Source organism: Ischnura elegans, chromosome X (assembly GCF_921293095.1).
Source record: "Ischnura elegans chromosome X, ioIscEleg1.1, whole genome shotgun sequence".
Lineage (NCBI taxonomy): Eukaryota > Metazoa > Arthropoda > Insecta > Odonata > Coenagrionidae > Ischnura > Ischnura elegans.
The window spans coordinates 56,654,369-56,671,154 of record NC_060259.1 but is presented as its reverse complement, the minus strand read 5'-3'; the positions used below and the strand labels follow the sequence as shown (position 1 = coordinate 56,671,154).

Here is a 16,786-nt window from a genome sequence, read left to right as displayed (position 1 = left end):
CGCCATAAACCGATACATTAACTACGTAAAAAAGAGATTTAGTATTTAAAAGGCAGCGGGAACCAGAACGACGTCACGTGGAGTTTTCCCAGCATTCATACTTAGCCGTCGCGTTTTCGCGCGCTTGAAATTTTTCACTTTTCATTTAATCGCGAAAAATAGATATCGTCATTTAAAAATCTAAAAGCGTGAAGTACGTACTCCCGGTGTAATAATCTTTCGATTTAGGCAATAAAAAAATAATAGGAAACCACCCTATTATAATATCTTGAGATAATATAAGGAAGAGGGCAGAACCTGTAGAAACTATTGTAGAGTCTACTGAAGCTATAAACGTAGTAGGTGAAGACAACGAGATTTTTCATTTCATTTATTTATTCATTTATTATAAAAAGAATCTTCGTCTCTCACGTTAACTCTTCGTCCGGCTCCTGGACAAAAAAACAGGCGTATGACCATGTTCGAGCGGTAGGCTTTGAGTTCCTTATCTCCAGACGAAACATCAACGGAGCAGCTGAAATGAGACCTATCTCTAGTGGGACCCCAAATATTTGTACGACTGTGAGAGAATTGCCTTTCCTTGATTCATGGGGGGCCTCAACGAAAAACGAGAGACGAACAAAAGAAGGGATGATAGAAACTTCCTTTCGAGAAAGAAGCGTAAGGAAATACGAGAGAGGTTTTGTTTTCCGTGGCCTCCAAATTAATGTTTCTGCATTCAAAGGTCCAGAGATCGGCACTACGCGATGAAGGAGATTACCACCCAGATCCTAACGGAATACCATTGCACTATATGCCACTGTTTTCCATTGATATAGGCTAGAAATGAGCGTATGTTCTTGTTTTTCATGCTATGTGTAAAGTAATTACTGCTACACACTCCAGAGCTCTGACTGATACAGCATTCCACAAACTATCAAATTTCCTCTGAATAGAATTTAGCTTCCCGCTTGAGGTATATGAGAGGACAACCAAAATAAATTGTCACACACAATTCACTTGAATATTATACTTTCTGGTATATGCCACGTACCTTCATATTACGACAAGCTCAAGAGCAAAAAATAATTTATTCCCTCAATATTTACAAAAATTAATATACCTTCCTATATCCTTTGCAATTTCTAAAGAGTGATGAATTTTGATAAAATAAATTATAAATGACTACCGGTAGGCTTTTATTTATTATTCTTCAAATAAAGTCCCTCTCTTTCTTTCATTTCTGACACTTCTGAATTTCCTGGCAGAAAAGATGAAATAGTTCATTAAGAACTTCAATCGTTTAAAATGGCTCAATATGAAAAATTAACGTTGGCTTTATTATTATGTGACCCACGCAGCGATATTTTCGTTTCCTCCTGTTAATAACATTGGGTTTATATTCAGTGTTTCCTTCTGTATTTCCGTAGTATATTCTATTAAATCCTTCTCCAAATATATCAAGAATCTATTCTTAATGACTTCCAAAGCCACCCACCATCTCAAATACCCAAAATAACATCTTATGAGAAAGATCTAAAAATCGCGCCCCAAGATAAATTAAATAATAATAAAAAATTAGATGAGAGATAACCAAAGGGACCAAAATTGTATATATAGGATGGCCATACACATCGAAGAATATGCTTCCCATTGCTGCAATATTTTTAACTCGGGAATTTACCTCTCCAAGTGCTTTATTTTTCGGGAACTTTGGCTTTGCTTTCCTTAAATCTAAATATAAATTAAATTCACCGATGAAGCCAATTTACCAATAGGCGAATCCCACGAGATTCCCAAACGTTCTAATTTATGCGTAAATTAAAAATGCATTTAAATTTGGGGTAAACATTTATATCAAGCTATAAAATAATATGAAATGAATGGTTGAGGCTGATTCTTTGTGGAAGTTCATTGTAAGATACGAAGTAGAGCTACTTTGCACTTTATCACATACGTATAAATATCTTTACTTCATACCTTTATAAAATAAGTGGAAAAAGCCCTTCCAAGGCCGTAATCACATTTATAGACGTCCCAATAAAATAAACAAACCACGGGAAGGAAGCGCGCGAAAAAATGAACAAGGGTGGACGCGCGATCGTGGTGGCCGACTGACTCTCCCTCTGCCACCTTCTGGAGACTCGAGCCACCATCATCACCGCAGAGGCGACCAGCGAAGCTCACTCCCCTGGCTTTACCTGCCCTCTGCCAGCTGGCTTCGGAAGCTGGAGAACAGAGCGCGTGAGAGCCCCTTCTATTCAAACCCCAACATCGCCATGAGGCAAAGGCAAGCAAGAGCGAGCGGCAAGGCACCCCCCACTCCTTCAACCCTCCACAGCGCACCCCTTTGGCCGACCGATCGATGGGAACGGGAGTAGGGGAGAGGAGGAGAGAGAGGGAGGGAGGGGGAGAAAGAGGGGAGGCGGCTGTTTAGTAGCGGAGGAGGGGGAGAGTGTTGTAGCGGAGGGGATAGTGTGCGGAAGGTGGACTGGGGTGGTAATTACAATGGGCAGCCTTCGACGACGGAGCTATCGCGGGTCTACGCAAACGAAATACGTCCCCCGTTGGGGTGAGGAGATAAACTTAGGGGGGGCAGGCGGGTAAAGGGGTAGCTTCGCGCCCTTTACCCGCCTTCCTCGTAATCCCTCCTTGTAAAGTTTCTTCCGCTCGGCGACGTCACTCTCGTGGTGGCGGGTGAAAGCTGAGGTCACTTGCGTCATTTAGGACAGGTTGGCAACGGAAAGAGAGCATTATTTAGGAGGATTCACTCCCTCGCCTGGTGATTCAATCCGAAGGTTGTTTAGGTAAGGAGAGGGTAGAGCTCATCCCGAACAAGCCATAGGCGTGTGGATTTCATACATTCAGGGTGGGGGGCTAGTTATTTTCCCTAAGTCACCTCGCACTTCTAGGATTTTGCTTTGGGGAGTCCGAAGGATTCTTCCGGAATTTGAACGCGGGACACTTCGATCAGCAACCCCGCTATCTACCCAGAAGGCTATCATGCTCCCCTTTTAGGAGGATTAGGTGGAGGTAAACACGGTGCAGGCTTTCGCCGATTACATATTCACATACTAAATACTACTAGCAACTACTAGCGAATAGTGAATTGGCATAACCTGGGTGAGCGGTCTCCTTTTTTAACTAGGCCACAACTTACTATCTCCTTAAACTAAACAACTTCAATCGATAAAGAATAGTAAATCTCCGGGTCCGGAGGAAATACCCGCGCGTGTCCTCAAGGAGTTAGCTCCACAGATCGCACCTTACTTAGAGATAATATTCAAGAAGTCAATATCTGAAGGAAAGTTACCGCTAGACTGGAAAATTGCAAGCGTTACACCGATATTCAAAAAGGGAAACAGACAAGACCCAGGCAACTATCATCCAATCTCAATAACATCGATTCCAGGCATGATACTCGAGCATATCGTCGATAGCAATATCATGACTTTCTTGGACAGTCGTAACTTCCTCCATGGTGTCAGCACGGATTACGAAAAGGTAGATCATGCGAAACACAGCCCGCGCTCTTTCTTCACGACGTTCTTAAATCTGGAGAATCGAAAAGACGAGTTGATGCATTATTTCTATATATTGAGAAAGCTTTCAACACGGTACCTCACCATAAACTTTTATACAAATTACAGTCACGCGAATGAAACGAAACAGCGGTAAACTGGATAAACGACTTTCTGAATGATCGTAAACAAAATGTAGTTCTTGACGGAATTAGCTCTGATGTAGTTGAAGTGGCATCAGGTGTTCCACAAGGAAGCGCAATCGGCCCACTTTTGCTCATTATATACATTAATGACCTCTGCTCCCGATTTAGCAGTAAAATACGTTTATTTGCGGACGACGCTGTCATCAATCGCTAAATTAGTGATCATTCGGACTATGAAATTCTATTATCGGATTTAAACTACGTTTATTTGTGGAGCCTAGAGTGGGGACTCGAACTTAATCTGAGCAAATGCATGACGGTACATTTCTTGCGGAATTCGTCCAACTCTAACCATGTTTAGGCAGTGGATGGTGTTAACATAAAGGCAACAGACGAAGAGAAGTACCTGGGAGTTACGATAACCTCGAACCTCTCGTGGGGAACACATACAAGGAGTATTTGCGGCAAAGCCCTGAAGAAATTAGGATTCGTATTGTGGGAAGATTTTCGGATGAGAAAGTAAAAGAAAGGGGCTATTTGCACTCGTCCGACCGCACCTTGAATATGCAGAGAGCGTATGGGATCCGGTGCAGAAAGACTTAATCTGCGATCTGATTAAAATACAAAGGAAGGCTGCGCTCTTCATCAAAAACTGCTAAGGGCGAACAGACAGAATTACCCAGATGTTAAGCGAATTAGGCTGGGAGCCGCTAGAGACTCGGAGGCTGCGCGGTAGGCTTAGATTTTTTGAACTATTGAGAATGGATTTCTTCAAGAGCGACACAGAGAACATAATATTAGAGCCCCACAATATATTTCCAGGTCCGACAGAAGCGATAAGTTAAGAGAGATATTTTGATGAACGGATATATATGCGAGTTTCATTTTCTCCCGAACCATAAAGGCCTTAAATAAATGCCAGTCGTAATTTCGTTTGAGTATTTCCTTTTCATGCGCTAATGGCTGGTGTCCTAACACCTCCTGCCACAGGCCTTTTAGGCGGCTTGCAGTGTATTATGTAGATGAAGATGTAGTCTAAGAAACGTTGAATAATTTTTTTACGATACCGCATTAGCATCAAGAGCGGCATGGGCCTAGATTTCAACGAAGCTTCGGAATATTTGCGCGTCGGCAATAAAATAATTTTTACGCGACAACTTCGAAATATCGCCGGTATCCAATGCTCGAGTATGGAGACCCGCATGCTAGCATTGCTGCTCCCTATCATGTTGATACATTCTACAATTAGTTTCGTTAACATAAAAGTATACTTGAATAGCAACATTTTGATACCGAGCAACTAAAACACCTACCCCTCGTAATGGAACATCACGGACAACCTTCACGAATACTAAGGTAGACCCTTGGCGATGAAAATGCAACAAAGACCCAATTTTATATTTTAATAATACCTAATCATAATATTCTAGAACAAAAAACCTGAGGTACCGATTTCCAATACTTTTTGCGATTAATTAAAATGTTCTTTTGTTCCGTCTATACCTATATATAATTTAAATCATTTTCAGTTTAATTAATGACTGCATTGTGCTGTTTCACGTTAGCCAGGAATTTTAAAAGCTTCCATGTCTATGCCGTACACTCGACGCTTACGTTGGGAACGGAGTTTTTGCAACAAATTGTCGCTATGAATAAATGCTACCAGAGAGGGAATGCTAGGAAAGTTACTATGCCAGGAAAGTTTCTCTTAAACCAGATTTTCTATTTATTTTTCGACGGACGGAAATTCTTCAATGCCTTGCGAGTTCAACAGGGGAACTAAGCAAGTGGGGAATTGTTCACTACCCTTCACGAACCATAACAAGCTACATGGATAACTCCCGAAACCGTTACTACGGTTACGTAAAGTTAAGCCAAGACAACTCCGTGCATCGACACGTGCGTCTTTCTATGAGGCGAAATTGAAAAATAAAATTTTACTTTTATGAAGTTGCTTTCTTGAATACGCAATGACTTTATAGCTCCGATATTTCCTCAACAAGGCCTCTGAACTACCATCCAAATTTTAAACAAGTACCTTGATAGGTAATGACATGACACGCTCCCGTCAGGATCATTAAATGTCAAAGTGATGACGAGGAATTTTTTTTTTCTTATTTTAATCCACGAGAGTATATCACTTTTCTTAACTCATGTTCTCCAACGAAATGCAGTTAAAGTAATTTACACCCTCCACATGACTACTTGGGGGAATTAGGTGCGCGGTATTTGTTGACCAGTGTTTCAGTGGCGCCAAAACATTATGGAGGAGTACAAGAAACTCACGAGGTGATGAGAATAACGCGGTGATTTGCTGGATGCTATGTAGATGTCTTACTAAAATTCCTCATCTCCACTGACCTGTGTTCCGAACATGTTAGGGAAAGAAAGAATTCCAAGGAATAGAAAAAATATCTGTCGACAGTATCTTTATGTTGTAATTGACACCGTTAGCTGATGGCAGTAAATAAATTCTACTAAACTTTACTTTCCATTCCCATATTCGGTTTCCGTTTCTCATGAGAATTGCAATAGGCCTAATGGGTTTTGATATAAACGGCAAAATTGCATCTGAGGAAAAATAATGTTCAAACAACCAATGAACAATAAAATGGCGAAAAATAAATTTCATTTCAACCGTAAAGAATAATTTTGCACCCGATAAACTCTAGTTTCAATCGTCGAGCTCCCCTTTGATTAAAACCATGACATTCCAATAAGGAATAGGAAAAAAATCACTTCGACAGATGTAACGGTTTCGGTCCTCATTCCAAGATTTTTATGAACTATGGGAAAGGAAAAACAGCTCTACGAATCGCCCATAATAAGTGAAATGAAGTAAAACACTTTTCGCTTTCCACATAAAAATTTATTACACTACAGTCGACATGTTTCGCTGCACTGCAGCATTATTAAGACTCTTGATAATCTTGATTGAGTCTTGATAATCTAAATTGAGTCTTGATAATGCTGCAGTACAGCGAAACATGTCGACTGTAGTTTAATAAATTTTTATGTGGAAAGTGCAAAGTGTTTTACTTCATATCTCATAATGGATCTCCACAAAGTGTCTGCCTCGTCCATTCAATTCGCCCATAATACAAAAATCAATCGTAACAAAACCTAAAAAATAATCTACGCCGCCATTTAAACTTGAGGCACGATTCACCACCTCTTTACACACATATTTACTCCACATAGTTTCTCAACGCACAGCTGAAACATTCGTAAAGCGATTTCCAAACCATATCCAACACAAAGTCGCCGGTGACCGAGGGGGCACGATCAAGTCCAAATATCATAATCTTGTTAACATAGAACCTTCGGAGTCAAACAGAGGGCCTGAGGATCGGGACAACCGCACGGAAGCTCTTTCTGATAAGAATGAGGTAGGGAAACGGAGACGTTTTCTTCCGAAAGCGCTTGAAAAGGGCACGAAATAAAATCGGGCGCGATGAAGGCAAGTTTTTATAGAGTCGCCGAGCACGGCTTTCCCTTCGCTTCGGAGGGAAAGTTATCCGTGGGCCGGCGAAGGAAGAGGGGGCGGGTCGGGGGTTGTGGGTGGGCCCCCCGATGGCGAAAAGTCACGGAAGTGTGGCTTGCGTGAAGGTGGGAGGGCAGGAGGCGGGTGCGAGGAAGCGGGAGGCTAACATTCGGCAGGAAGGGACAATGCCCGTGAATAGGAAAGTGCTCGCTAGCCCCAACTCACCACGAGGGAGGAAAACTTGGCAGGATCGCAAGGGATGGTATGCCGAGCACATAATGATAATATCGTCTTCATACGAATGTATCATTTGCCATTGGTGCAATATTGTTATACATGATTTTATCAGTTCATTTTAAGAGAATACGAAAAATATACTTTTCCATTTGGATAAGATGTTTTTCAATGTATAATTATTTTACACTCCAAAGTTTCAATTTTTCCCTACATTAATGCCCCTTTACGTCGAGCACATAATGATAATATCGTCTTCTTACCAATGCATTACTTGCAACCGGCGCAGTATTGCTTCTACCTCTTCATTTAAAGGGCATAGGAAAAATATTTTTTTCATTCGTATAAGATGTTTTTCAAACTTTGATTCTATTTACTCCAACATTTTAATTTATTTCCACACTAATGTCCCTTTAGTCCTACAGCGGCCATAGCATTTAATTGTCATTTGCTCCGTCCAAATCATTTCACAATTTAGTTTTGACTGAAACTACACCACGTTTATACGTTTTTCAAGCCCATTCATACAATAATAATACGGAAAGAGAGGGAAAGTACTGCAAGGATCAGGTTGGTGTGGCGGCTACTGTATTGGATTCCCACTCTGAGGGCTCTGGTTCAGATCCTGGCGGCTACGGAATATTCAGACTGCCCGATCCCCGCTACAGTGCTTTGCGGAGGGTACTTCAAGTAAGGCACTCCGTCCTTCGGGCGTTAAGGTCCTTGGTCCTCTTGGAGCCTATCGTTGAACGCCGGGTTTCTCTCCACCTGCTTCCCTACCCTAGCCTAACGGCACGAATGACCCCAGCTCTCGGTCGCCTCCTCCACACATCATACCATAGCATAGTTCTACACGAAGGTAATCTCCTCCAAGGCGAGATGTTCGAGGTTAGTTAATCAACGCATTAAATAATAAGCTTCATTTAAAAAATGAATTTCTTCCAATTGAATCGCACTAAAAATTGAAGATATGGCAACGAAATTTATTCTCAAGTAATTTTCTAAAATTTTTAATCAGGGGGTGTATTTCATGAGATGCAGAACTGAAGCGAATACTGTTTTTTTTTCGAGTATTTCGACAGGACAAAACCTAAAAGCAAGTAAAAGCATCTACATAGGTTTTCCTGTAGCTACTTACAATACTACATGACTCTGTAAATTAATTTGTATTTCATCTTTATTTATTGAGATTGAAATTCGCCCAATAAAAAATATAAGGATATTAAGACCGCACCATGTTTTAAAACATCCTAAATATTTAGCAAAAAGCATAGAAAACAATGGCGAAGGAAACCAAAAACATTTATGAACCGTGAGGAGTCACTCAATCAGCTTCAATCATGCACGTGTGGTGATTTCATCATCCTCCTCCTCTATAATCAAGACCAAGTCTATGTAGTGGTTGGACTGATTCACGTGGACTGTAAAAATGTCACGATTGAGCGGCGTAATAACTGAGAGATAGTCCTTTGTCGGAAACAGGAAGAAGAACCTCTTTTTCCGTATTCTTATGATAGGGACAGGGTAAAAACTATGTGCATGTGAAGTAGTTCCAATAAAAGACAAATTGTGAAATGATTTTGGCGGAGAAAATCACGTGCGATGCACAAAAAATCACTGAAGTGCTAAAGGAGGCTTAGCAATCATAGGAAACGCGATAAATTGAAGAGATAACAAAAATGAGAAAGATAAATCGAGTGTGTATAGGATCGGTGAGATATTAGTCATTTGATTATTAATTATAGTTGATATAAGAATTATAGTTTGAATTGTGCAATAGTTGAATCACTTTGAATTACATTTGGGATTGAAAAAGTGGCTCAATGTTTGCGCGCACTTCGTAATCAACAGCAAAAATCTACCTTGTTTACGAGGTTCGAGTCGCATATAAAAATTCGTATTATAACTGAGATATTGCCGTAATCGTCATTGCGATAACAGTCAATGATACTTGAAAAACGAAAACATACAATGAGAGCGGTGGAAACCAGAAAATGTGATTTTATTAAAATCGTATGTAATATAACAAATTTAATCTACAAGATCAGGCAAATTAACAGTAGAGCGTTAATAATTACAGTTAATAATCGGTCAAAAGTTTGAATTTATCATCAGTTAAGTGGCTTTGAATGTTATTTGAAACTGAAAAATGGCTCAACGGTAAGTATTAGGCACTTTCCGCTCCTTATTTATTCTGTTATTGAGAATAGTAGTTTGAATCGAGCATACTTCAATCGCTGTCAGTGATAATTGAAACAGAAAAAAGAGTTTCAATGGCATTTTGAATATTGGAATCAATATTCATAACCAAATTAATGATCACGCCCGCTCTGAGCTAAACGGCGAGCGAGGTGATACGCGAATGTAAATAAAAACATTTACCGTACGATGGAGAGGGTTATCGCGGGGTCTAAAGCCGCGCGTGGCCCTATCGAAAAAAACCGCGTACGTACATGAGGCAAGCACGGTGAGGGATGATGTTCAGTGGAGTCGGCGAGGTATAGTCAGCCCTTTGGGGCGAGCGTGTTCGCGGGGAAGGTGCGACAATGGTTCGGGGAAGGAGATGGGGGAGAGCGGGGAGAGGCAGGTGGGGAGGCTTGCGGCATATCGGGGAGAGGGGTTGGGGGCACGATGGATGGGCTTCGTTCACGGAAGGAATAGGCGCACGGGTTTGGCGAAGGGCTGAATTCACTGACAACACAATCCGACCCTCTGATATGCAGCGCCCGACGGTGCGAGTGCACGTTCTCAATCAGCCATCCCTCTCGCTCGTCCGTCAGGTGGCGCTTCCCGTGAACTTCGGCAAAAGACGGATCACTTCTCCCCGTACGCAATACGTTTGAATAAAATACATAACTCTGCGCCTATACGAGGTGTATTTTTGTTATGCACACTGCGGTGGAGGTAAATTAAGAGCAGTATATTAAGAACAGAGCGTTATTTAGTATTTATTAATGATAGTAATTAATAGAACTACAGTTTTAATTGATCAACTTTGTCTAAGTCACTTTGAATGATATTTGGAACTGAAAAAGTGGCTCAATGGTAAGATTTTGGCTCAATTTCTCAAGGGAGAGAGAGAGGCTTAATTCGCTGACAACACAATCCGGCTCTCTGATATTTACCGATGAATACGATACGTATGATTCATACTCTTTGAATGATTACCGGGGGTAAAAGAGATAATTATCCTTTTCATAGGACGAGAAATTATTCCCAGGTAAGATTTCGACTAGAGATATTTATTTTGATTCTTTTTTGTGCATCCTGACGTTGTTGAAACTGTGCTCAAATATGTATGTAAAATACTCAACTTTTCCGATTTTATTGTATATTTTGGGAATGAAAACATATCAACGCACGTCATTACGTAAGATTAAGGTGATCAAAATCGAAGAGGAAAAAATCTACGTTCTCTGACGCTGAAAATGGAGAAATATAGCAACATTTGGGGGCAAAGGTTCCTTAGAGAATGGAGCACGAATCAAAGACATGGTAGGCACTGAGGTCAGGGTGAAACCCTCAAAAACCTCCGACGGAAACTTCTCTCAACGCGGTTCTATGGAAGATTGAACTTTCTCCAACTCGTAGGTGGCCCGAAAACGGAAGTTGAGCTGGGTGCTAATTTATTTTGTGAAATGCGCTGTTTTTTTTTCAGATTTCTCCAAATCAGTATTATCCAACATACGAGTTTCAATTTAATCATCATCTCAAAGAATCGTATTCATTCATAAAGTGTAGTTATAATTACGATATGCCATAAAAATACGTGATATGAAAACAACAGCACTTAGTAATTACAGCATCGGGACACGGCGGATATCGAAATAACGTGGCGCCGAGTAGGATTGCCTGGGATGATGGGTGACGCGTGAGGGAACAGAGGCAAAGGCGCCGGATGAATGAAGTGCTCATTGAATCCAAGACGGTGGGAAGGAAATTGAGAGTATGGAGGATTTTCGTCATTGGCACGCAAGGAGTTTGTAACGCTCACACGGCACGGAATGTAAATGAGAAATTTCCATTTCGAAGCCTTCGAAGGAACAGATAGCTACGTGGAAATGAACTTCAACAACGGAAGAAACAAAGCCGTCATAAAGATGCTCCGGCATTTACTTCTATTACAGATTATGACGCAATGACCTTGCGACAAACATCCCTTCAAAATATTTGCCATTATTTTTTAGTACTATTATCTTAAGTTAGTTTACTTTAAACGTCTAATTTTTCCTTTTGCATTGCAATTCAATAACGTCTCTACCATTCTCTCCATTATGCATTTTTAATTTATTGCAGCTGAGTAATGAGAATCTTTTTCTACTTCGATTTAACGAGAAAGCTAATAAACAAGCGTCCTAAACGGGCTCTTTGCTTTACAATCTTGGTTCAGAAAGGAACGTAATGCCGAAAAAAACTCTCCAGATATGTGAAAAAACAGGTGTCCGGATACTTCGACAAATCTTTGGCTCAGAGAAAAAAACGCATTGAAATTTTTCATTTTAAAGAGCACGATTACTGAATCACAGAGTTAATAATGAAGAGTATGCAGCAATAAAATATTAGCATTTTTAGAGGCACAACTCCAACAGTATCTCATAGCTCTAAGCTCGTTAAAAAAAATAGCGCACGCGGAAAACAGTGCTCATGAAAGTTAATAATAAAAACCACGAGACATTTTCTCTGAAAAAAAGAGATGTGGAGACATCGAATGTTAACATCATCCTCTAAGAGGCAACAGGTACAAACAGCGGATTAGTCAATGAATGTCACCATTACCTGTAGGGCTATTTTAAAATTCAGCAGCATTACACGAAATTATTGGTCTCTCCAGCCATATATACCATGGAGTTACAAAGAATGAAATAGAGCTTTTCATGAGTAGCGAAGTGCGGACGAGGTTAATTCCTTGAATTTAACGTCGAAACTCACATAACATGCGTAAATTTATCTCACTGCCTTATAATCCACTGCATTCCACAAATATTATTAAATAAAACAAAGAATAAATAATGATGTGCTAATCAATGAAAAATTACAAGTAATGTTACGGATAAGATTCCAAATCAGACCTTGCTAAACCTTATTCCAGAACTAAAATAAGTATTACATGGGTTATGCACAATTAATAACAGCTCGTAACGAAATTCTCCAGGAAAGCTACTGGTAGCTGAGACAATGACTCACCCCGACTTTTTTACCCCACTAAAGAACAAAGAACAAGCATTATTACTCAAGTGAGAACAATTGCGATATTTAAATAATTACCCGATGACGTTATAAAATCCATATCATGTAAGGAAATGGAACCATGACTTAAGTTTGGACTTAAGCAACATTTTAATGTCGTTAACTGGCACAAGAAAGCATGTAGGTACGTAAGTGCAATAGGACATGGTCCTCAAAAGTTCCTATTTTGAAGAGGAAAAATGACACATTAGTTATCCTACGCTACATAAAGACTGGAAAATCTGTAGTGAGAATAATTTCAAATACAAGTCCATCAAAATCTCTGACAAAACTTTTGAAAAGAAAAGGCTACACATGACGATTAATTTTACTCTTTGAGAGAAAAGGGATGAAAAAGTCATACCCCATTCAGAATTATCATTAGGACGACAATACATTTTTTTGACAGAGAGGGCAAAGAGAAGAAACAATTAAATCAACTCTGCCTTTTAATTCATGCTCTTAATCAGCACCCATACAGTGAACGTCAATTCTGAAATATTAGATTAGGAATATAAACCATGCATGTGGCTGAAAAATGATTTCACTAGTTGGAACATCTAATAAAACATGAATATGAACCTTGGGTAAAATACCGTTAATATTAAGTGAAAAGAATACATTTGTGTTGATAGCGTTTGCCATTTATCTACCTTAACTATGTTTAATCCCTCATCAGTTATTTTAATGATTCTCCTCATTTAGATGCTACAGTAGGACAATTAACTAAATATAATCGCATAAAATAGAGGAAAACACTAAACTAAAAATGAATGAAGCCTTACTTAATGTCGGGGAAATAGAAGAAGTGAAATATAAGTTTAAAACGATCCTCTAACATTTATCCGTAGTGAATAACTGTTATTTCTTAGACGGAACGATGAATGTAAAAGAGTAGGAGAGGATGGTCTTACAAATCAGAGCATCAGTGAACAATTAATAGAATTCGCAGCAAAAATGCTTTCTGTGTTCCAAAATGTTTCAAAAGCATAGGTAAACATAAAAATGTATACCTTTAGCAAATACACAAACGAAGAGCACTTAAAACGCCGTGACAAGTTGTGACATCCCCGTAAACAAACAAAAAGACAAATTTCGCGAAACTTCACCAGACGACTTACTTTATTCCCTACCAAATATTACTCATCGAGAAATATAACAAAAGGAAAATACTTTGAATTCCTACTGTCTCATCTCTTTTCTTTGCACGAAATATGGTGGCCAGTAAAAAAATTTGAAACGCAAGAACATAAGGAAGGATATTAATTCATGATTACGACGTTAGTTATCATAGACACGTTCAGAAAAATGAAATAATGGTGGCTGAGCAATTAATAGACAACAAAAATACGTGACTTACGCAATCACATGGTGCACTAAATTTCGCTTATAAGAAAATGGTAGTAAAAAACGCGAAGGGAGCAATGTTTCCTCAAAAAAAGTTAAAAGGACGATTCCAGGGAAACAAATTGGGACTCATGTATTGCTACGAAATTTCTTCGGAGAGGAATTGGTAAATATTATGATATTTATGGCTCGTGGATTGGCGCGAAGGAAGGCATGGGTCAGGCGGCAAGGAAATCGTCTCTCCCGCGGGCTCCTTACGTTCAATGACGCTGCCGCCGCCTGTGCGATTTCAAATCCGCTTTTATCGACTTGCGCACGTGGGCGAGGGGATTCCCCAGCTTCCGCGTGGCTCCCCGATATAAACACAAAAAGCACATGGCCCAGCTGCCGTGATACGGGGATCTCAACTCCACGCGGCCCGCTCAGGGGATGGTGCGCGCGGGCGCCTATACCCTGCTCCCTGATGACACGCTGTCGCCTCGCGCGTTGAAATAATACGGACGGTGAGATACAATTACGAGGAATGAGACCGCGCAACTCCAAGGAAAACAAGAGGAAACAGAGTGCGTCGTAAGGACAACACACATGGGTCTATTTAGAATAAACTCTCGCGTGCAGGGATAACAAAAACATAAATATAATGAAAAAAGGGTTTTTTAAAGGAAGGTTGCAGAGGGTTCTTGGTTTCACCCACCTGCTAGTCTGAGGGCCGACATCCTCTGGAACTCGGGTTCCTGGAGCCATTTCCACATGCGGCGAAACGTTTCGCGGCCCGACTTGAGCTTGGACCATGGCTTTGGGTTGCGAAGCAGATCGGAGAGCGTGCCTTGAGACCGGCAGAGCACCCGCTGGGCGAAGATCGCTTGCGGGATGCTATATCTCTTCAGCTCCGCGCTTATTCTTTGAGCGAGCTCTTTTGTGTTTATCTCCTCGACCTCGGCCGCGGCCGCCGCTACCGCGCTCCCCGAGGCGGGGGCCTTTATTGCCACGGGGGTGCTCTGCGGTGCCACCGGCACCTGCTGCTGTTGCTGTTGGGGCGGCGGTTGCTGCTGGGGGGGCGCCTGCTGCGGGGGCGGGTGCTGGGGCTGCGGAGGTGGTGGCGGCGGCGGCGGTGGCGGCGCCGGCTGCTGAGACTGCGGGGCCGCTTGCTGCTGCTGCGGCGGTTGCGGCGGAGGGTGTTGGGGTTGCTGGGGCGGTGGGGCGTGGGTCGGCGGCCCCACGTGTGCGGCGGCGGCGAGGGAGGCGGGGGCAGGCGGCGAGGGAGACGCCACCGCCACGGGGACCGCCTCCCGCGGGGGCGGGAGTGGGGGCCCAGAGCCCGCCGACATGCCGGGGGAGTGGTGCGGTGATACCGCGTGCGGGGCTAAGGAGGCGAGACCGTTGAGGGGCGGAAGGCCGGCGGCCGCCGCCGCGGCGCCGAACCCTCCGACCATGGTGTTGGGCGGCGAGTGGAGCGAGGCCGAGGGAGGACTCAGGGTCGGGCTCTGCGGCAGGGCCCTGCCCAAGTCGCGGCCCGCGTACGGGGAGTCGTAGCCGGTGGGCGACATGGACTTCTGCGGCGAGTGTAGGCCACCGTTTTGGCTGTACGAGCTCTGAGGCGAAAGCGGCGAGTGCTGTTGAGGGATTCCCAAGCCTCCGAGGCCGTTATTCGGTGAGGCGTAATGCGGCGGGGACATGCCCATCGACGGCAATTTGTCGTAGCCGTACGGGGAGTTGACCCCCATGCCGAGCCCGAGATTTCCGAGGCCGTTATTCTGCATGACGGTGAAAGACCCAGAAACGTTGCCCGCATGACCGTAGGCGAATTTGTCGGACATGGTGGAGATGGGTGGTAAGGGTTGGAGGGGCGTAAGGGTTGCGTAGGAAGAGCTGGGGCTGAATCCGGGAGGCGACATCCTTCCGTTCACGGAGGTGAGCGTCTGGTAAGTCGGCTCCGGTTGGAGGGCACGGAAGTCTGATGCGTCGATCATGCTGGCGACACTCACCGATATCCCTGATGTGGGCGACAATTTCCCAGGACTTAGCAGTTCTGAGTCATGAGAGTCGTCTTGAGCGGGCACGATGACTGACAGCGGCTGTTCCTGCTCCGCGTCGTGGGAGGCCTCGGCCGCCTCTGCTTCCGGTTTGCTGTCGCTTGCCAAACTCACCCCCTCTGCGGCTGAAAGGTCCTCTTCTTCCTCCTCTTCCTCCTCCTCCTCGTCCTCTTCGTCCGGGTCGGCGTCCGCTCCTGCTCCCGTAGAGACGACGCTGGAAGTGACGACAACGACAGTCGGCGCGGCCGAGTCCGTCGGCGCCGGCGTCGAAGAAGGCGCCGAGTCGGGCGCGGAGGAGAGGGAGGAAGGGGCAGCAGTGACTACGACGGCGGCGCAAGGCAGCTGCTCCTCCTTGATCTGGATGCCAATGGCAGCCTGCTCCCCCGCGACCGACTCCGCCAGCGACTCGTGGGAAGTGGCCACTGACCTAGGGACGGCCGAGCGTGAAATACTCGGGCTCAGCTCGCTCGGCGACATCAGGTCGGCATGCGTAGACGCCGCTGGCGAATCGACCGACTCCCCCGGCAAGGGCTCGCTCAAACTTGCTTGATCACCGATTTCACCCATTTTACTCATCACTCCACGCACAGTCCTCGTTGCTAACGTCACTAACAGAGTTTCCAATGTTTATCCCATTCACAAACACCGTTTTACAGTCTTCATTTAGCCCCCACTCAATAATTTAACCGATGTAAATGTCCCATACACACCATTTTGGACAGCCTTCGAACGTCCATGTTTGCGAGGATGGGCGACGCGCATCCAATTGCGCACGGATGACTGTTGAGAGGGAATAAATGCGCATGGGTGGCTTGG

At 43.3% G+C, this 16,786-nt stretch overlaps 1 protein-coding gene across 1 annotated transcript in view; it reads right to left on the bottom strand.

Annotated features, from left to right (window-relative positions):
- Positions 1–16,716, bottom strand: part of LOC124170833 (homeobox protein onecut-like) — a 316,759-nt gene extending 300,043 nt beyond the window's left edge. Inside the window, exons 1-2 of the mRNA XM_046549818.1 lie at positions 15,311–16,716; positions 14,632–15,124 (exon numbers count right to left, since the gene is read on the bottom strand). Coding sequence (XP_046405774.1) covers positions 14,632–15,124; positions 15,311–16,546 — 1,729 coding nt within the window. The 5' untranslated portion in view covers positions 16,547–16,716. The remainder of the gene's footprint in view (positions 1–14,631; positions 15,125–15,310) is intronic.
- Positions 16,717–16,786: the final 70 nt, after the last annotated feature.